This window comes from Peromyscus maniculatus, chromosome 11 (assembly GCF_049852395.1).
Source record: "Peromyscus maniculatus bairdii isolate BWxNUB_F1_BW_parent chromosome 11, HU_Pman_BW_mat_3.1, whole genome shotgun sequence".
NCBI classification, from domain to species: domain Eukaryota; kingdom Metazoa; phylum Chordata; class Mammalia; order Rodentia; family Cricetidae; genus Peromyscus; species Peromyscus maniculatus.
In genome coordinates, this window is record NC_134862.1 from 99,808,074 (window position 1) to 99,830,087 (window position 22,014).

At 46.8% G+C, this 22,014-nt stretch overlaps 1 protein-coding gene across 4 annotated transcripts in view; it reads right to left on the minus strand.

The window, feature by feature from the left end:
- Window positions 1-22,014, minus strand: part of Rps6kc1 (ribosomal protein S6 kinase C1) — a 147,603-nt gene that overhangs the window by 90,282 nt on the left and 35,307 nt on the right. For 3 of the 4 annotated variants that reach the window (XM_006972084.3, XM_042258834.2, XM_016009382.3), the window contains 3 exons: window positions 21,848-21,963; window positions 18,044-18,137; window positions 8,278-8,637 (listed from right to left, as the gene is read on the minus strand). In XM_006972084.3, the coding sequence (XP_006972146.1) occupies window positions 8,278-8,637; window positions 18,044-18,137; window positions 21,848-21,963 (570 nt within the window). The remainder of the gene's footprint in view (window positions 1-8,277; window positions 8,638-18,043; window positions 18,138-21,847; window positions 21,964-22,014) is intronic. The other variant, XM_076548200.1, reaches the window with a different exon arrangement.

Genomic DNA, 22,014 nt, shown 5'->3' on the forward strand with positions numbered 1-22,014 from the left:
GGACAATGGGACACACATGTCACGGCACACGTATAGCGGTCATAGGCCGACCCTCAGTATTCACATCCCCCTTGTTGGAGACAGATCTCTTGTTGATCACTATTGTAAACAGCAGGCTGGCGGGTCCCTGAGCATCCAGGGCTGCTCCTGTGTCCGACACTCATCCCACCATAGGAACACAGGATCACAGACAGGTGCTACCAAGTCGGGGTTCACATGGATTCTGGCGGTCTGAATTCCTGTCCTCCTGCTTTCGTGACAAAGCGCTTTCTATCTGAGCCATCTCCTACTAAAAGAAACTCCAAGATTGCATGTGACTTAGGTTACATGGCTATTGTCTAATGCTGTTGTAGCTCATTACTCAAGTCATGTCATACTGAGATTAGCTAAGAGTCCAAGAAGCCTGCAGATGAAGTCCCACAAACTTAAAGTGAAGAGAGAGCTGGGAGAGGAGCGGGTCAGCCTAAGAACCAGAGATCTACGCCGTCACTGAGATAGCAGAAAAGGCTCTTGAGGCAGAAGCTACACCATGAAAGTGTCAATGTTAGCTGGACATGAGGTAACAAAATGATGAGGGGACTGAGGACCCAGTTCAAATGAGGAGCACTGAATTCCTGACCCTATCCTCCAGTCCAGAATGAGATTTCCCGCACATGGGGGACTGCCAGGACACGGAACAGACTGACTTCACTTGCTGGATTTCACTACATTCTATTTCACCATGACTAGACCACTTCATTTCAAAAGGACCATCACCACAGACTTCCCCCAGGCCAATCTGACAGAGGCAGTTCCTCAGCTGAGGCTCCCTTTCCAAGAACTCCAGCTTCTATCCAGTTGACAGAAACTAAGCAGCGCTCGGGTGATCTCAGAAAGATGTGTCAGTGAAGAGTTGAAAGGAAAGAAGATGCCGACCAAGGACTCTGCAGAAAGCAACCACAGAGAAACAAGGTGCCGGCCCCTAGGGCACAGCCAGGGGAAAGCAGACCTCCACACAAGCCATCCCTGCAAGGAACAAGAAGGAAAAGGCGGACCACTGCACTCTGCAAAGAGACCTGAGCAGCAGCTACCACAGGAGCACCGGGAGGGGAACTGGAGCACCGCAGGATGCTGATCAACGCTGCCCCTTAGTGCAGGTATCAGTTCTAAAGGACTCTTCTGTGTGTGGAACTACAGTGAGCCACGGCCTTACACACTCTCCTGAACAGGGAACTACACTGTAAATTTTCCAGGAGTTACCTGTTCTCTAGGTAACTGTAGTCTGAGATCCCATAGGAGAGCACACATAAACAACCAGCACCGGGCCAGCAAGATGCCTCAGCGGGAAGGGCTTGCTGCCACTCCTGCCGCCTGAACTTGGTCCCCAAAAGCCACATGGTAGAGGAGAGAACTAACTCTCCCACACGTGATTAAAAATAAAAGAAACAACCTTTTTACACAGGCAACCAAAGAAATAATAATAAATGATAACAACTACCAGGATAGTGAGCAGAGAGTGCATGTCCTCCTGAAGGGTAAACAGAGGGTGCATGTCCACCAGGAGGGTGAGCAGAGGGTGGTGCATGTCCACCAGGAGGGTGAACAGAGGGTGCATGTCCACCAGGAGGGTGAACAGAGGGTGCATGTCCACCAGGAGGGTGAACAGAGGGTGCATGTCCACCAGGAGGGTGAGCAGAAGGTGCATGTCCACCAGGAGGGTGAGCAGAGGGTGCATGTCCACCAGGATGGTGATCAGAGGGTGCATGTCCACCAGGAGGGTGAACAGAGGGTGCATGTCCACCAGGAGGGTGAACAGAGGGTGCATGTCCACTAGGAGGGTGAACAGAGGGTGCATGTCCACTAGGAGGGTGAGCAGAGGGTGGTGCATGTCCACCAGGAGGGTGAACAGAGGGTGCATGTCCACCAGGAGGGTGAACAGAGGGTGCATGTCCACTAGGAGGGTGAGCAGAGGGTGGTGCCATGTCCACCAGGATGGTGATCAGAGGGTGCATGTCCACCAGGAGGGTGAGCAGAGGGTGGTGCATGTTCACCAGGAGGGTGAACAGAGGGTGCATGTCCACGAGGAGGGTGAGCAGAAGGTGCATGTCCACGAGGAGGGTGAGCAGAGGGTGGTGCCATGTCCACCAGGAGGATGAGCAGAGGGTGCATGTCCACCAGGAGGGTGAACAGAGGGTGGTGCCATATCCACCAGGAGGGTGAGCAGAGGGTGCATGTCCACCAGGAGGGTGAGCAGAGGGTGGTGCCATGTCCACCAGGAGGGTGAGCAGAGGGTGGTGCCATGTCCACCAGGAGGGTGAGCAGAGGGTGGTGCCATGTCCACCAGAAGGATGAGCAGAGGGTGGTGCCATGACCCCCAGGAGGGTGAGCGGCAGATTTTGTTTTCCCTGGTGCTAGCCCACTCTCCCGCATTCGGTAGTTCTGCTATCCAATAGGAGGAGTCCGCCAACCAGGGACAACTCTGCCCCGCGCACCAGGGGTGACTGTCCCTTATCAAGTTAGGAAAACAAGTGAGGGTGCATGACCATACCACACCAGGGCAGTAAACTCTGGGTGTTCATTAAAACGAGGAGGGAGGAGAGCCTCTTCCCCACGATCCCAAGGATCCAGCCTGAGCAAGGACACAACAGCAAGTGCAGTGTGCATGCAGAGCAGGCGACGCAAAGACAGAGACCAGCGGTCTTTCTTAAGACACCCAAGGTGAGCTGAGCACACAGTCAAGCGTTTTCTAGGCTAACATTCCTTTGTATATGAACTTCTTGGAGCTGCTAAGGGTTTTGTTACCCACAACTGGAAAAGCCCTGTAACAGGAAGTCTAAGAGGGGTGACTGAGGCGCAGGTGTCACCTGAGAGGGAACAGGTATTCTACAAGCCTGTGCAACAGTCCCTCCAAAACGGGCTCACAGCCTCCAAACCGGCTTCCGCTGGCTCACTCCTAAACCTGCCTGAGAAGAGAGAAACTAGCGTGCTGGTGGACACAGAAAATAGAGGCGAGCTGAGAGTACTTAACCTACTTCAAATCTTCCATTTTCACTCTTAATTTTAGTGCTTTAAAATTCTTCTGGGCAGCTTTAAAACAGTTAAGATCTAGAAAACTCTCAATTAAGGCAATTTATTGAATTATAGGGAAAAGTACAATCCTTATTTTAGAATTTTAAAAAACTACAGAACATTTCACATTAGAAAACACCTAAATTTGTTCAATAATGCTATATTCACTGACTTATCCAACCGTACTAAATGAGGAATAAAATGAAAGAAACAACAAGACCACAGCATGACTCACATCACAACACAAACCTCTGTGGCAGTAGGCTTAAAGCGGCCACCAGAAGGAAATGAGTGTGCGTGCGTGCGTGCGTGCGTGCGTGCGTGCGTGCGTGCGTGCGTGCGTGCGTGCGTGTGTGTGTGTGTGTGTGCTAGCAGAGCAACTGAGTGAAAATGACATGCCCACAGGAAGTGGGGTGGAGGCAAGAGAAGCCCTGGTCACCAGTGGCCAACCACCTTAGCATCCGCAGCAGTGAACGGCAGACCCTTCCCAAACAAGACACATACATGGACAAAGACACACCAGCTTTTTACACACTGTCCTTACGCTCAGCAATGTTTGTAGTGAAGTGAGCGGCGGGTAAGTGAACTGGAAAATGCATCTGTGATAGGATGTTAATAGCACTAAGGGGAGAGACAAGTACCTCAGGGTAAAGGGGCATTTTCCATTCCTAAGAGCCAATAATAACAGAGCGCCTTGCCTGCCTCCATCAGACCCACACTTTCCTGACTGTCCCGTCTGTCTGTCTGTCCACTCTAAAGCAAACACGAGGATCCACAGGGCTTCCAAACATGTAAGCAATTCTCATCCAAGGGAAGAATCCACGACCGCAGCTGCTTCACGCAGCACCTAAGCATGACCGACCGCGTAGCCGCAGCAACGAGGCCCAGGCATGTCCTAAACCAGCCATTTGACACATGGCTGAATTCAGAGCTCCCCTGGTGACTGTCACCCAGAAGTACAGATGAGCTCCTGGTTTCTTCTAGGAAGAGACAGAGCGGCACAGCATGAGCACAGTCATAGTCTGACTGGGTGGTGTGAGCTGGGGGAAAGGCTGGGTATTGCGATTAAATCTTTTGCCAGCATGAAAACAGCAGAAGGTCAATTGTGTCTCTAGGCTAAGCTGTAACAGTAGAACCAGTCACACTAGTGACAGACACCAACAGAATTTCCAAAGGTAAAATACTATCAACAATAACTCTGGAGATCTTTTCATTATAAACTCCTAACTAATGTGTACTGGAGATATCAAAGGAAAAGGAAATGGGGGGGGGGGGTCAACTGTGGCCCTGCCACCAAGTCCCTGAAAAACAGTTGCAGCTGGACAGAAAACACCAACCCGTCTAGGAGATGTACGGCAGGAAAACTCAAGCTACACCGTGCAGCATCCTAGTCAGGAAACCAGGTTTGTATGTGGAAAAGCCTAGACGGAACCTCAGCTCAACATCACTGCCCCGACCAACGGCAGCACGACTCCACCGGGGCCTTGGCCCCCTCACCTCAAAGTGAGGGTTTGAGGTCACCTCAAAGGGAATAAACATCCACTCTGGCAACCAAGACACACCAGTCAAAGGCAGCAAGATCAGCTCTGTGATTCCCGGGGGACCAGAGGTGGTATAGGAACAGTGCTTGCCATCTGGCAGATTCCTGTTTTAAATAATTATTCTTGCTAAGTAAGTGCCAAGATTATAGGGTCATTGCATCAACTATTTGCACCCTCTAAATTTCAGTGTGCCTAGACAATGCCCAGTGTGACTATAGAATTTGGCTTTGGCTTTCCTGAAAATTAAGAAACTGGTGCTGTGACAGGCATTTAACACATGACAGGCTGCTGCTGCCACCGCCGCCACCGCCGCCACCACACCGCTGCTGCTGAAACAATTCATTAGCGCCTTTTGCCATCCATTTGCCATGCTGTATTATCTAACTCTCCCAACAAGCCTACTCCGAGGGCACAGGGGACGTGGAAGGATGGTATGGAATGGACTACCCATCCTCTACAAAGGTTCACATTTATTCCTGCAACCTTGACTTTCAGACTTTCTCTTTTAAATCCATAGCAACCTGAGAGTCTAGAAAATAGTACTTTCTTTTGAGAACCATCTCCAGCAAAGTCAGGTCCACAGAGGACAAAGCACCACCCCCCGCCCCCGCAGGACACACTTCTGGTCTGTGTCACTCTGCATGCATTAGTCTCTGCTGTGAAAATGCCAGTTAGTAAGAAAAACACCAGCATTCCACCAGCTCTACGACAACCTGACAGGCTCCCAACCCGTGAGGGTCATAGACAAACCTTGCAGGCTTCTCTATGAAAGACTTCCGCCTGGATTACCAGGAGCCCAGAAACAATCACCACATAAAGCATGCAGACCCAAACCAGTCCTGAGAACAACTGCCATAGAAAGAGCTGGGCTGTGGTTCTTTATTTGTAGGTGTTACTGACTCCGAGGACATTTTAGTGACAGAACTGTCACACCAGAACAAACTCTCCCCAAGGAGGGGTCTTTTCTGAGCATGAATGTCAAACCAAGTACAAGCTAAAGACCAAGGACAAGGCCCCCAGGCCCACAGGGTGGTGAGCACTGTACTTGTGCTGAGTCCTCAGACTGTGCTCACCGCTCTGACGTCACATTCTACACATTGTCACATGCAAAACTGCATGGACAGAAGCATATTCCTTATAAAGAATCAGAATTCCATAGATGGGAGCTGAGTGAAAACAGAAAACTAGAATTCAGTAACTGAGGTTCCAATAGTCTGTCTGAATAAAGCCATTTGTGGTGAGTAAACAGCAAAACGCTACAAGCAGTAGGTCAATTGCTCTCTTTCTGGATGGCGCATTAACAATGAAACCCTATCAGGAGCAGACAGAACACTGGTTTCAGACAGACATGCATAGGAAGACAGAAACAGCTTAAACAGCTAACTGGACTCAGACAGACGCTCAGTGAGCTTTGTAGCGAGCTGGATATACGACCCACTATAATCAGCAGAGTTAATAACCAACTGAAGCCTCTTTGTCACTTGCTGATCTGCATTTATACTTCTCAAAAACCGTTGTGGAGCAACGGTTTTTATTTGTCTGGTGCCATCAAGTGGCAACATTATGAAGTGTCCCTATTAAGTACAAATAACTTTTAGACAGAAAGATGTCACAATGATATGGCTCACCTATGCTAACTAAATACACATGATGTTTCAGCAAGCTGGTATATTATGTTTGGAAAAAAAAGAGAAGCATCAGAGCAGATATTCTGCAACTCCTCCCAATTCCAGACGACAGTTAGGGTAAGAAGAGAAATGAAGAGCCCTTTAGACAGAAGACTCCACACATAAACCCCAGCGAGACTATGAAAGGCCTGAAAAGTAAAGCAGTTCAAAATCATCTACCAATCAAAAGATGAAAACAAATGACTTCAGAGTTAATTTCTCAATTTGAAATGTTAAAACTTACAACTAACATAACATTTTAAATACTGAAGTCTCATAGAATAAGCTATTGAAACTCCACGTCACAGTCAAAAGAAGGCATCCAGCAACATCAGCAAGACAACTACTAGCCAAAAAGGAAACAGAGTTCACTCCTTTTGTTTCCACATACACAGACGTCAGCAGCTCTGGGACCCAACCTCTGAACCAGGCCCCAACTCCAGTTAAAGAGGACAATGGGACCCAATCGTCTCTGCCCTCCTAAGGCTCCCTCCACTAGCACGACAGCAGAAGAATTTACTTAGGGCAAAGCCCTACTTGAGCAGAGAGGGAGAGAAATAAGAAGAGCAACAAAACCTTAGAAATGAGGAAGTAAATGGATGGGAAAGAGTGTCTCATGACCCCTTTTTGTAAACGAGGAGAATCAGTCAAAACGCTAGATAAGCAGCAGTTAGCAAACATGTACTTCCATGGCCCAATAAAAAGTCTCCAATGGGGGCTGGAGAGACGGCTCAGTGGTGAACAGCACATGTTGCTCTTCCAGAAGATCCAAGTTATCAGGCGGCTCCTAACAAACTACAACATCAGCTCCAGGGGTTCTCTTGCTTCTGTGGGCAAAATACACTCACATGCACGTGCCTGCCTTCCCCCATAACTAAAAATAAAATTAAAAAGCAGTCTTCATAACTGTACAGTGTCATAAAGGGTCACTTAGAGAGATAAAATAAAACTTGCAAAAAAAAGTCTCCAGAAGTTAGGGTACTTGGGACACTAGGTAACCAACAAGGTAGAAATGAAGGCTAAAAAGAAGAATCTGGGGCCAGAGAGAAGGCTCAGTGGTTAAGAGCACTTTTTGCTCTTCCAGGGGATTCTGGTTCAGTTCCCAGCACCCTCATAGCAGTTCACAACTTCTGTAATTTCAGTTCCAGGGGCTCCGATGTCTTCTTCCCAGGGCATCAAACTCTGGTAGGACATACACAGACATACACAGAGGCAAACACTCATACACATAAAATAAAACCTAAAAAAGTGTTCTTTAAGAAGAAATTCAGCCAAAATGCTTGATAAGAAACAGTGTGGAAACACACACACTCCAGAAAGAGGGCAGAAGGTTCTAGAATAACAGGATGCCAGGTGTACTGAGAGAACATAGTAAAGGGAAGTGTTAGTAGACAGGAAGCAGATCAGCAGGTCAAAGAGCAAAGATCAGCAGCAGAAATGACTTTCTACACACTGAAGAAAGTCCCATCAGTCTTTGATTATTACATCCTATCCAAGAAGTCGCTTCACTAACTACAGGGCACTTTATTCTGTGTCTGAGATGAAGAAGAATACAAAAATAAAGCCTGGTGCACTAAACAAACAAAGAAAAAGTAAGGTCTACTTAGAGACACTAAATGATGCTCAGCTGCACACATTCCTGTCACTTGCACTAACTAGGTGAAGGTGACAGTCACCTCAGCTAATGAAGAGCAGAGTGGTGGACAAACGACAAGCGTCCCCTTCTCCACTGTCAAAGTCCACTGAGTAAACTCGTGGACAGTCCCCAGCACCGCCCTCTGTGAGTACTGTTACAGGAGGAAGACTGCCACTCACACAGTGCATTCGGGAAGCTGCTCTTTAAAGTAATCCATTTTCATACATTGCTCAGAGTGCCGAGCACCTGCAATGACGTCACTGATGTGGCTTTCTCATTTCCAGCCCTGAACACAGGAGACAGAGTGTCGGGCACAGTACAGACATTTTTCATTTCCTCACAGTGCATAAGCTGTGCCAGGACAAGACTGTGGGCAAAACCGTACCTTGCACACCCTCTAGGAGCAGGTCAACGCCCTTCCTGTAAAAGTCAGAAGCAGCTTCATAGTCATCTTCCTCCTCCTTCTTCACGGCCAGCTTGATGAGCTCCCCGGCCTTCTCCAGGTAATCCCTCCTGCCAAGCCTGGGCTTCAAGCTGCTGGGGAAGAGGCTTCGGCTTTCCCGGTCCTCTGCTCGGCTCGCCTCACTGTCAGCCGCAACAGCCCCTGCTGCCGAAGAATCCGCAGCCAGACTCAGACCGAAAGTTTTACTGGGAGAACCCTGACGGGAAGCCATTCCATCATCTACCTCTACAAGAGAGTCCACATCAACAGTGAGGGACAGGAGGTCGCTGTCACTGGAGAAGCCTGGAAGGAGAACACAGGAGACAACATGAGACTAGCAGTAGCCACAGGGCACAGGGCACGCTCACACACACCGCCATCCTCCCATAACCAGCTCAGCCAGGGCAGTATGGCCTACTGGTGGCTGGAAGGTTCCAGCAGTTTTCTCAGCTTGGTCCATCGGGTACTGTGCTGCATGTAACTTCAGTTCTGCGGGATTCAACACCCTCTTCTGGCCTCTGAGGGCACCAGGCACACATGCAGTACATGCAGGCAAACACTCACACACACAAGATAAAAATAAACCTTTTAAAATATTAAAACCATTACACATTAATAAGTTTTATGAAAACTAACTACATTTGTCAAAAAAAAAACTTATTGGAAGAAGTGGCAATCTTTTGACATTTTTCAAGTCTCAGTGTCTGGCTGAACAGAACACGAGGACTTTCTGACCCTTGATTCCTATCTGTCATCACACAGTTGTGGTGGAAGATGTGGATAAAAGAGAAAGTGTTGTAAGATAATTGACTTTGCTGTTTTTCCCTTTTGTTATTCTTGGAGGCCGGCTTGTGTGCGGTCAGTTCTTCCCTTCTACCATGTCAGACCTGGGGACCGAACTCAGCTCATCACACTTGGCAGCAGACACCTTTACCTGCTGAGCCTTGTCATACTACTGTTTTTCTGTTCTTTTTTTGAGACAGGGTTTCCCTGTGTAGTTTTGGTGCCCGTCCTGGATCTCGCTCTGTAGACCAGGCTGGCCTTGAACTCACAGAGATCCGCCTGGCTCTGCCTCCCGAGTGCTGGGACTAAAGGCGTGCGCCACCACCGCCACCACCGCCACCACCGCCCGGCTACTACTGTTTTTCTATATGACACTAAAACTCTACACTGCTGCTCTCTTACTAAAGCTGGATGCAATGCAGAACACATAACATCTAAACAAGAAATTTGTAGGTTCACTACATTTAAATCCATCAGTCTGTCTTGAATAACCTTTTATCTATGCTGTTTATAGCCTGACAAATCAATTATTTTTAAAATGTCAGTTCCCTGAGTACCACAGATCTTCCAGATATCAAGCTCTCATTTCACTATTATGGTATAAAAATCACATTGAGAAACTGTCAAATTCAAACAGGCAAAGGGGACACAAAAATGCGAACTTGGGGAGGAAAACTGTTTCACTGGCAACAAATACTACGAGCTGTTTTCCTTAAAGAGTCAGCTCACGTTATTTCAAGAAGAGAGTGTACCAAACACACAAGTGTGACAACGTCTGTTTATCCACTACTGATTTAAGCAAAATGGCCTCCCGTGAGCAAGCGGCTCCTCGGCCCTGCTCACCGCTCACAGCCGCTTCCCTCCTGCAGGCACGACGGCTTAGCAGCGCACGGTGTGGGCTGGGCTGTGGGGGCAGCGGGCACACTGCTCACTGCTCTCCCCAGAGCACGCTGAGAGGCAGTACCGCTTTGCCGTGAGCATGTGCAATAACGAGTCTTAGTTCTTCGGTGTCCGACAGTTTGGTCCCCATTGCTTCTGTGTGTGACATTCAGTGCAAAGGTCAGCGCGGTAAAAACATCCCAGGTGACTGCGTTATCAAAAAGGTTTGGGCCTTGTGAATCCTTGGAGATCTCAGAAACACACAAGGTCTCAACCACTCACCAAACTGCTGATTCTAAGAGACAAGACTCGAGATCACATCGCCTGAAGCAGTTTAGGCACAGCCAGAGACCTGCACTGCTGTCTCCTGGCTTTGATTTTGGCAGGGTTTGGTTTGGTTTGGTTTTTTGATGATCCTGGGGATCAAACCCACCACAAGCATCCTACCGCTGAACTACATCTCCGGCCAGCAGCACCACTGACTATGCAATGTCCAGTTTCCAGAACAAGGCATTGTGAAAGACAGTTCTCTCCACGGGAGGCAACACTAAGAATGAAAACTGCAGGCTGACCAGACTACACAATTCTAAGACAAGGGATCAGCAAATTCCCGTCTGTGGAGAGGCAGGAAGTAAACACCTCAGGTCTGCTCTAGCCACTCATGCCCACACTGGCCACCCCGGACAGATGAGCACGGCTGGACTTCAGTAACATTTCAGTTGTGGACCCTGAAACTATAATTGTGTGTCATGTCACATCAAAAACTAATTAATATCCCTTGTGGTTTCTCAACCATTTAAAACCGTAAAAAACATTCTTAGCTCACAGGCCATAGGAAAACGGCTGGGGGCCAGTTTGTCAGCCGGTGGTAGCCTCAATTGCTCACTTCCTATCAAATAAAGTAAGAATAAGAACATGTGACCAGGAGCTAAGTCCATGTTCAAATCAGCTTTACACACAACTTTAGCACCTTGTCAATATAGCACTGTTTTCATTTGTTCTTTTCTTTTTTCTTTCAAATTCTTGGGGTCCCTATAAAGAACTACCTTGTTCCCAAAAAGGAACAGATTTCATTAAATCCACAGCTTCAAATGGATGTCAGTGGACCATGGGGAATATCAGGTCAGTTCTTGGCTTTCTAGACGAAGACAGCATCTGGTAGATAGCATTTCATAGTCAAAATCTTCCTACAGCATCCAAAAGTTATTCACCCACTATTCTAAAAACTATTTTAATTTTTTGAGTAATTTTAAAATACTTCATATGTGTCAATGCAAACTTATTTCCTTAAATGTTGCCGTTGTCTAACTACTGCATTGAAACTACTCAACATTCAGCTGGAGGAAAATTCTGCATGTCCAGACAACTAAGGAAGGAAAGAGCCGGGAGCTTCTGTGTGTTCTCCAGTGCCTCCTGACCTGAGCAGTGCTCCATCGGCCACACAGCCCTCTCACCAGAACCTCCACTTCCTCCCTCTCATGGCTGTTCCACACTGCGCCCAATTTCGCTTTCCCAGCAGGACCAGAAGGCAAGCAGGTGATTATGTACACTGTTTCTTGGCTTTTGACCACAAAAATCTAAGAACATAGTTTCACTTCCTCCTGCTTTTACAACTTTGTTTTATCAGCAAACATAATCTAAACTACATATACATGTACACACATATAGATGTACAGAGAGATGGGTAAATACACACATATGTGTGTGTAGTTGTATAGATAAAAATGTAAATACACATATATGTACACACATGTATAACTATATAGATAGAAATGTAAATACACGTGTGTATATGTACACACATACAGATGTCTATAGATACAATGTGTAAAAACACACGTGTACATATGGGTACACATACAGATACATAGACATGACACTTAAAAGTCAATACCTACTTTATTTACTTAAGCACATCTGATAATACAGTCTTGCTCAGCAGCTTGACATGGTCCTACAACTCAGCTTGTCTTATGTAAAACTACATCTGAGCATCCCATGAAGTGGAGACTACAACCCAGACAGGGAGTGAGTAAGTATGAGACAGGGAGCAACAAGCACATTACAGCTGTGAGTCTCGCTGAGGAGGAAGAGGGTGGGACAGGGCAGCACCGGTACCTTTACAATATTCAGACTATCTGTCAAAGTTAAACCAAGCTAAAGCCACCCATCCTGACGGGGCCCTGAGGACATCACCAGAGTAGCAGGCGCACCCTTCCACAGCGCCATCACTCCAAACCCTACGCCTCCTTTGGAAGAGATACAAGGGGAAGTCAAAGGTTCCATGAAAGTCTCCTGCCTCCGGGTGTGGATCACAGAGATTCCACTCTCGGTGCTATTAGAGGGCCCCAGGTGACTTGTTAAAAAGCAGCTACAGACACGAGGGGTGTGTTTAGCATCCCAGTCCACCTGCCTGCCCTCACCTCTGGGCTTTGAACTGCTCAGAGTCAGGCAGTATAGCGAAATCTGCCTAGGACACCATCTCTGAAAGACGGGCCTGGGGGAAAGGTTGGGCTGCCACACACAGGAGCTTTATACTATGAGCCATCAGAACCCCGCATTTGAAGACCATCTGCACAAAGAGACCGGCCTCCTTTGACAACAGGTGGCCTCTCGTGGGTGACTATATATAAAACACATGGCCTCGTTACTATTAGCCCATCACCTCTACTCAACTCTGCGGTTCAAACATTGCCACAGTCGACCAAAGGGAGTTTCTACTTGTCCCAGCATCAGTCACTCCTGCTACATGCACAGCAAAGAGCACCCAGCCCAGAACCAAGGTTACCAGGAGGCAGAAGGCACTAGGACCTGACACAGGATCTGATCTGATCAAGCCCTTCTTAGAGGAGAGGCTCATGAGGTCCCACCCCTAGCTGGGGATGTTGGGAGAGCAGTCATTCTTCTTCAGTAGTCTAGCCATGGAAAGAAACCTATGCTTCAGTTAACAGCCACACACCCACACTCATCAGCAACCCTAACTAAACTCAGTGGGCCGTTAAAATTAAATAGGGAAAAGCAGGAGGGAAATTAGTTCGGGAGAAGAAGGGGTCCAGAAAGAGTGGGTAAGTGTGAGAGGGTGTAGGGGTGCATTATATGCAAATAGAAAATTGTTGAAGAATACATTTTTTAAAAGAAACAGGCCATTCCAAATATGTCTGTGAGAAAATCCCTAAATCGTGCTACTCAACAGCTGCCAAGGGCTACGAACCCAGAAGAACCAGCCTTGGACAGTGCCAAGGTTAATAACAAGCCTACGCTTTACCTCTGAAAAACTACAAAAGTCCCGGAGATCCTGCTGTGCATCCACTGGGAACAGAACAGGCTTCAAGTACAGCCCAGCAGGAACACGGCTAAGCTCTGGCCCAGCTCCCTGCGGCTCAAGGGCCTGTTGTCCCACTGCCCATCTTTCTGTAGGTCCAGGTTCCAGTCCTGCTGCCCTATACATGCATGTGCAGAAGTGTCCACGCTATGTCCACGCGGGTCCCTCTGAGACCGAACAGGGTAGGAAATCCCCAGAGCTGGAGCTACAAGAGTGTGCGAAGCCACCCAACATGGATTCCGAGAACTGAATTCAGCAAGTGCTGAGCCATCTTTCTGGACACACCCTGAGCTTTCTCCACCAAATATGTGCTCATCCCTTCACAGCAAGTCAAAGTTCTGGGAGTTACCAAATAGCACCAAGTAGTTACCTGACTAGTGCCAAACTCTAGTGTCTAATTGAAAAGGAAGGGGCATTTGTATAACATCTAATGCCCCTGCTAATCCAAAACCCAAGTGACCATAACAAATCATGAACTTTTCATTTGGCCCACCCACCTGCCACAAAGTTCCAAATATCCAGTGTCACCCTCAACAGCCCTGGAGTGCCCCCTGTTCCTCAAGCAACATATATACAACAATATACATTCACATATGTGTTTATCTTTATGGTTTATTCGTTGGGTTTTGTTTGGTTTGTTTTTGTTTTTTTTTTTTGTTTGTTTGTTTTGTTTGTTTTGTTTTTTTGAGAAAGGAACTCGGTAGCTCATGCTAACCTTAAACTCACTATGTAGGTGAGTCTGGCCTTCAGTTCCTGATGTTCCTGCCTCCACCTCCCACATGCGTGCGGGGACTACAGGTGTGCACCACCAGCCCTTGTTCAACTGTGTTTATCTTGAGAAAGATTTCCCACTGAAGCAAATGCAATTAGAAAGCGAACAATGGTGAGCAGACAAGCACTTAAGAACAAAAAGCAGAGCTCCTTCAGGCTGAGGGCACCCGCTCCACTAGGGCAGAGGGGGGGGGAAGCCCAGCCCTGGGATTTGAGTTCTCACAGTGCCATCTTGTGGACATCTTGTGGAATACAACTTCCATTTCAAACGTAAACTGCTTTTAGTTGGACTTTGTACTTTGTCAGGATACTCTGCACCATCCAGACTTTAGGTTAATCTTAAAACAGACTTATGTTATTAGTTAGCTGACCATCTGAAGTATATTCATATTTAAAGTGACTGCCTCGAAGCACAAACATTAAATTCACTAAATAAAATAACACAAAGAAAAATTAAAAACAAAGGGTATTTTTATCCTCTGTGTATTTTCATGTATGTACGTCATGCATGTTTGTGTGTGTTAGCATGAACACAGATGACACGTCACACCCCAGGCTAGTGGGCCTACACACTTCTGGGGTGTCTCCACCTCCCACCTCTCTGTAAGAGTGATGGGACTGCACATGTGTACCTGACTTTTGTGTGGGTTTTCGGGATCTGAACTCAGATCCTCACACCTAAGACGGCAAGCACTCCACCACACAGGCCTGAGCCAGCCTTATGAAAGAGTTGTTTTGTAATCCAACTTAAATAACTATGCACCTTCCCAGTTAGTCCAAATAAATAAATAAACAACACTATCCAAAATCTAGCAGTGTAGCAGCAAGGCCCCTGCACCCCTCACGCGGGCCAGCAGAGGAGAGAAGTGCCCCTCCCCAAGGCTGTGTTCCCAGGCCCCGCACCGTCTCAGCAATTCTAATAAGACACACAAGTTTCAAGTGGAAATAAGATGCTCGTGTACCACGAGCGCTCCATTCACCTCTCAGGGAATGGCGTCTAACTGCTCTGGACAAAGGAGACAGAGCGGAATTAGTGTCATATGCAGGGCTGGACAGTGGTCAAGAGCACATGCTCCTCCAGGTTCAGGTCCCAGCTCACAACTGTCCAGAACTCCAGGTCCAGGGGCCCTGACACTTTGGACCTCCAAGAACATCATATACACAATTAGGTGCACAGACCTATATGCAGTTAATACACATAAAATAGAAAATCTAAAAAAAAAAAAAAAAAAAAAAAAAAAATTTGCCAGGCGTTGGTGGCGCACACCTTTAATCCCAGCACTCGGGAGGCAGAGCCAGGCGGATCTCTGTGAGTTCGAGGCCAGCCTGGGCTACCAAGTGAGCTCCAGGAAAGGCACAAAGCTACACAGAGAAACCCTGTCTCGAAAAACCAAAAAAAATAAAAATAAAAATACAGAAAAAGGTTACAGTTTGTCTGAAAACCAACTCATTTCATAATCTGATTTCACACTAAAGTAGTTGCCAGTTTAACCATCAAATTCTTGTTTTATGCAATCTGAAAGAGGGTTCTTCCTTCCATTGTACTGTGATAATCTTAAAACAAAAACAAATTCCATATTTTCATGTTTCCATCAGTACTTTCCCTTTGAAGTAAACTAGAATTTGTCAATGGCATGTTTAAAGTGCAAACAACAACCGTAATAATAACCACTCAGCATGCCTGTCTCTGGGACATGAACTTCTCCAGAAGTTTGGGTGCTTGGTTCCCCGGGGGAACTGTGATGAAGTGGAACCACCAGAGGTGGGACCCAGTAGGAGATACTATGAGGACATCACCTTCTGAGGAGATAAATGTAGTTCTTGTGGGACCCACCTCAGTCTGGATTCCATCCCAGCAAGTGCTGTGCTTTGAATATGAAATGTGCCCACGTGCCCCCACAGGCACATGTCTGAGCTGGTTCCCAGTCAGTGGTGGAACTGTTGGAAGCAGGGTGGAGCTGTGAGAAGCAGGCCAAAGAGGGAGCTCTGAAGGAGAAGTCTTTCAGCAGAACTGACCAGCCAGGCTTAGATGCCTCTGCAGGGAGAGGATGTCAGCCATCTGCTCACCTTCAACACCCTTCAATATTTTAAAACAGCATCCCCCCCCCAAAAAAAAATCATTTCCAAAACAACACTCCTCTGCTTCCCTCCTGGTCCACCACGAAGTACAGGTAGGCCTCCAAACCACTCCTACCCATGATAACGTCCACGTGAAATGGGCTCTGGGTAGCCTTCCCTCCTCACGTGGATCTCCACATGCAATGAAGAATCCCTGTGGATACCAAAGGCTACTCTCCAGCACAGCCCAGGATCCTCAAATCAAAGCGAAAGTTAGAAACAGAGGCACCCATCACCCCTGGAGTTGCCTCCTCACTGGTGCTCCCCAGAACTCTTCCTCATTCTCCTGGTTTGGCTGGGCATCACAGCATCAGCACATACGCAGGTGGAGACGGCTATTTCCTTCTCAGGAACAGGGACTCTAACGCAACAGACAGAGCAGGCTAGCCCAGAAACCAATTCTAGAGTGACAATCGCAGCAGCACCCCCGAGCTGGGGCTGCAGATCCCCAACCCACTCGAGAACCCTTGATTAAATAGGCCCAGATTAACAGTCATCCTCCTCAACAGCACCGCAGATCATAAAGCAAAACGACTCTCGGCATGTTTTCTATGACTGCAGCAGAACGAGGCTGAAGTCACAGATACTGAAAGTTCCATGAAAGCCCTGGGCGCACAGGCTGTGTGCACTGCAGAATACAGGTCTAAAGGAATGGGAGGTAAAGGAAAAGATTAAAAGCTGAGCACATCTCTACTCAAGGAGGTTACACCAAAAGAAAGTGAAAGAGTGAGGGTGTGTGTGTGTGGGTGTGTGTGTGTGTATAGTATGTGAGAGTGTGTCTACCTATTTGTACCCGTGTACACACATGTGCCCACACAACAGACAGAAAGTCACTAGTTTTACCAAACCAAGATGAGAACGTCCTACAGCACGTCTAGGTCAGTGTGGCTGCAGATGTCTAAATCGGTGCACCCCCCAAACTCAGTGCCAAGGAGACCCCAAGGTCCTCCCAGCAGGCTGTCAGGAGTTTCAGCCTCCTGTGTCAACCCTCATGACAGATATCAAGGTGTATTATTTCATCTATGAATGACCTCTGACAAGCCAAACCTAGGCTAGCTCAGAAAAAATCTGATTGCTTTTATAAAAATCCATCCCATGTCCCAATCTCTCTTTTTTTAATATTCTATAACTTGCCCTAAAAGAACAGTAGTTAAGGCAGAGGCAGATGGATCTCTGTGAGTTCAAGGCCAGCCTGGTCTACAGAGCGAGTTCTAAAACAGCCAAGACAATACAGAGAAACCCTGACTTAAAAAAAAAAAAAAAAAAAAAGAACAGTAGTTAGGAAATCCAAAAGCTGAAAGGCATATATTAAAATCTGCATGTAAGTTCAAGTACAGCTTAATAAAAACAAAGCAAGAGAATTAAAGTGGTTAAAAGTAAAGCATTGCTTTGGTTGAGATCTGTGTAATTAGAAAACACATTAAACAACTGCCTTGGGAGTATTCTTTCCAGGTGACAGCTTCGTTTAAAGTTGGCCTTGAAATGGGCTAAGAGTCAGGCATGGCTGGGTGGACCCCATCACACACTCACACAGCAAGGCGCACTGTGTATGAAATGTCTTACTGAGGTCTGGCGTCCTCATATGTTCTCAGAGCAAAGCTGCCGGGAACTACCTGATGAATCATCATTTCACAAGCAGCAAGAAAAGGCAAAGCTGCGGGTTAAATGTGAGGTATCACCACGCCAGCCCGGTGCTGATGTGCAGAGTCACCGGGAAGGGATGTCAGCTACAGGAAGGCCCTCCCACCTCTGCAGACAGCTGTTGTTACAACGCAATGTGACTCACATCTTCTGCAACTGCAACCTTTGAAACACAGGAAAAATAAAGTGTCTTACCTTCTGCACCACACTCAGGAAAGGCGTCAGGCAGGGAATCTGGGTACGCCTCAGCAGGACCAATTAACGCAGAGCCGTCATTAATTATCCCACCCTGAGAAGGGCAGAGCAATCATGTCCCCTTGTCAGTAAGAGCACAAAAAGATCAGCAATAAACATATACGCACTCACAAGGCTTGCAGTACCTACTTCATAGACTTAACCCTTTACAGAACATCAAGAAAGTACATCTGGTGTGGCTTGATTATAAAGATGTGTCACAGCCACGCTCCATGGGTAAAACAGGGAATGCAAGGGGCACATGACTTCTAAAGGATCTCTCTGTAAACCTAAGCTGTTCTAAAGATAATCTGTTACTTTTTTAATTCATAATTTTTAAATAATACTACCATGCTTACTGTAACGTTTTTTAGACAGGGTCTCAGTGTCTAGCCCTCACTGGCCTGAAACCCACTATGTAGACCAGGCTGCCTAGAACTCAGAGGCTTGCCTCTGCTTCTTGAATGCTGGAATCAAAGGTGTGTGCCTCCATACCCGGCTATAGTGTCAAAGCACAGTTTAAAATCTGCCGCAGAGTTTTTTAAAAAATGCACCACTACAAAAAAAAAAAAAAAAAAAAAAACAACTGTCAGTATCCTTAGGGCCTGATCATTTAACTACTGGGGACTCATCAGAAAGCCATCAAATTTTATCAGATTACAAATGATATCATATCAGGTGATCTGATAAGACATTTATATGAGAAAGCCACCTGTGCACACCATAAAGAAATAAAAGGAGTCATTTTTATTTCATTTTATGTGTAGATTTGTGTACCTGAATGGCTGTATGTGCACCACAGGCGTGCAGTGACCACAGAGCCAGAAGTGTAAGAGCCCCTGGAACTGGAGTTACAGGCAGTTGTGCACACCTAACGTGAGTGCTAAGAACTGGGCCCGGTCCTCTGCAAGAACAGCAAGAGCCCTAACTTCTGAGAACAGACATATTTTAAAAAAAAAAAAATTTTTTGAGCAAGGTATGGTGCTCATACCTATAAACCTAGCACTTGAGAGGCTAAGGCACAAGGCAGGCGGACCACTGGGAATTACTGGGCTACCCTGTGAAACCATGTTTAATAATTAACCAAACTTGGATCTCTATGTGATCACTACTTTAATGACGTATCTAAGTTTACAGATTCAGGCCTCAAGGCTATTGCCTCTTTGTCCCACTCAGATGGCAGTCACCAGAGTGGTACAGCGGGGACGCCATGACGGGACTTTATGGACTGGACACTCCAATCACAGACAAGCAGATGTATAACCCCTAAGCAATTACATCATTGAAATACTAACTCCTTTGTGCTTTAACATCTGTCTTTCTGTCTTCTCTCAACAGTTTTTTGCGCCAATACTACAATCAATATATCAAATGCCAAGAGGAACCCTCTCCTCTCCACCTGATAAGATTCACTAATGGGAACTCTTCCTAAACGTCCATCTGACAAGGGAACAGGTGCTCCTCCAGCACATGTGGAGTGAGCGCTCTCTAGGACAGGCTGGGGATAAGTCCATTTACAGGGATTAAAGTCACAGACTATGTGTTCTGATCACACGAAAAAATCACTAGGTGGGCCTGCATCTGCATGCCTGTAAGCCAGCACCCAGGAGGCCCTCAAGGATCGAGACCCCTGAGCTTCAAAGTGAGACCCTGCCTCAGAACAAGAGGATGAAGAGGAAGAGAGGAAGAGAGATAAGACAGAGACCTAGAACCAAGAGGGCACAGATGACGACAGAGGCGAAGATGAGGGCGATGAAAAGAATTAGAAATAGAAACAACAGAAGAAACTAGAAAATCAAGAAATATTTAGATGTTACCATAGTTCTAAATAGCCAATGAGTCAATGAGAAATTACAGATAATCAGAAAACACACTAAACTGAATAAAAATGGAAATGAAATGTAAAAATATAGGAAGAGGCTGAATGCTCAGAGGAAATATTATTACTGTAAATGCCTGTATCAGACAAGAACAGTGTCAAATCAATACGCTTTCACACAAGGAGGGAGAGAACAGGACAGGGAGGTGGCACCTGCCACCAAGTCTGACTCTGCCTGAAATGGACCCAAATCAGTTTGACTTCTCTTAAACTGTCCCGTCTTCACAAACGGTCAACGTGCGCATCTCACTGCGTGTCCAAAACAAAGTGGCAGCAGCTACATCAGGAATCCCACAACAAAGACAAAGGATGAGCAGGGACCTTGTCTCCGGGTTTAAAGCCCCTCTACCTTCCATTAACACCCAGAGCAGTCTCTGAGCCTGTCTTTCACATCTCAATAGGGCGAAGTCCTCCAGGACTCCACTCCCACAGGGAGGCATGAGAAGACAGCCTTAACTTCACTTGGCCTTTCTCCTGAAGCCCTGTACTGGGTTTACATAAGCAGCAGATTCATGGCCTGGGCCTGGTGTCCAGAACAATGACAAAGGAAGCAAGAACAGCATCGGGGACAACACTGTCACCATGGACTGATTACTCTAGGTTGTGATTCTGCAACGTCCTTCCAAAGAACACCGCTGGACTGCGCTTCACCTTTCCCAGACCCTGTAACCTATCCCTTCACTTGTAAGTTACCCCACAAAATAAAGCTCCCTTTTAACTACGTGGAGTGGCCTTAATATTTCAACCAATATCATATAGTCTAGAAACTGAAGTTATACAAATGTGTGCTTCCTGCCAGAGAAAGGAACAAACACGACCCAGTCATTCAGCTCTTTCTGGAAAGCTAATGAAATGAAACGGGAAAGCGTATTCAAGAGCAGAGACACCCACCAACAAGTGACAGTGACATTCAAAACAAGTGAGGAAATACTAACAATGACAACGCCTGTTTCCCCAGTGCCTGGAGCCAAGGCAGAAGGGTCCCAAGCTGAGGGCCTGCCTGGGTGACATCTGAGACCCTGTCTCAGATCTAAAACAAATGAAAAAGTCACAGCAAGAGTGCCACATTTCAGCCGGGCGGTGGTGGCGCACGCCTTTAATCCCAGCACTCGGGAGGCAGAGGCAGGCGGATCTCTGTGAGTTCGAGGCCAGCCTGGGCTACCAAGTGAGTTCCAGGAAAGGCGCAAAGCTACACAGAGAAACCCTGTCTCGAAAAACCCAAAAAAAAAAAAAAAAAAAAAAAAAAAAGAGTGCCACATTTCAAAAAACATGAACCACGTAGAGTCAAGGACCTCAGAAATACAATTTGCACGGATCCACCTTTACAAAACTGTGCAATGACCACTTCTGCTAGATCCTTACACAAAGAAAGAATATGGGCTCTGCTCAGAAAGGCTGTCACTCAGGAACACCTCCTAAAGGAACTCCCAGAGTCCATGACATCTCACATCTCACCTTCTTCTCAATGTATTCTGATACAACAGAGAATCAGTTAATCTCCCAAGCCCTGTGTACCAAAGCTTTCAAGTCTATGAACTGAGCCTGGGGGGTATTGGTACACACCTTTAATCTCAGCACTCAGAAGGCAGAAGCAGGAATGATCTCTATGAGTTCAAGGCCAGCCTGGTCTACAGAGTGAGTTCCAGGACAGCCAAGGCTATACAAAGAAACCCTGTCTCAAAAAACAAAAAATTCTATGAATGGAAAACTTCCAGTTTCTACACCACCATGAACAGAAGCTCTGCCACAGACAACAGATGCACAGCTGTAACTTCTACTTCCTAGTAAATCACCAAACTCCAAAGTGATAGAGCTTTTCCCTGAATTTCTACATGCCACGGGAGAAAACCTTTTACGGTACATGCTTTCTCAGAAAGACCACGAACCTTGAAGAAGTCTTCCAGCTGCTTGCTGTTGTACAGGGCAGGAATGTTGGCAGAGAACTGCAGCAGATCTTCAGCACACTGGCGTCTCTCTTCAATAACGGTTTTGTCAAATCGCCCTAGAATTCAATGAGCGTCAACACTTAGGGAGAGAAGGACAGTTTGGCTTT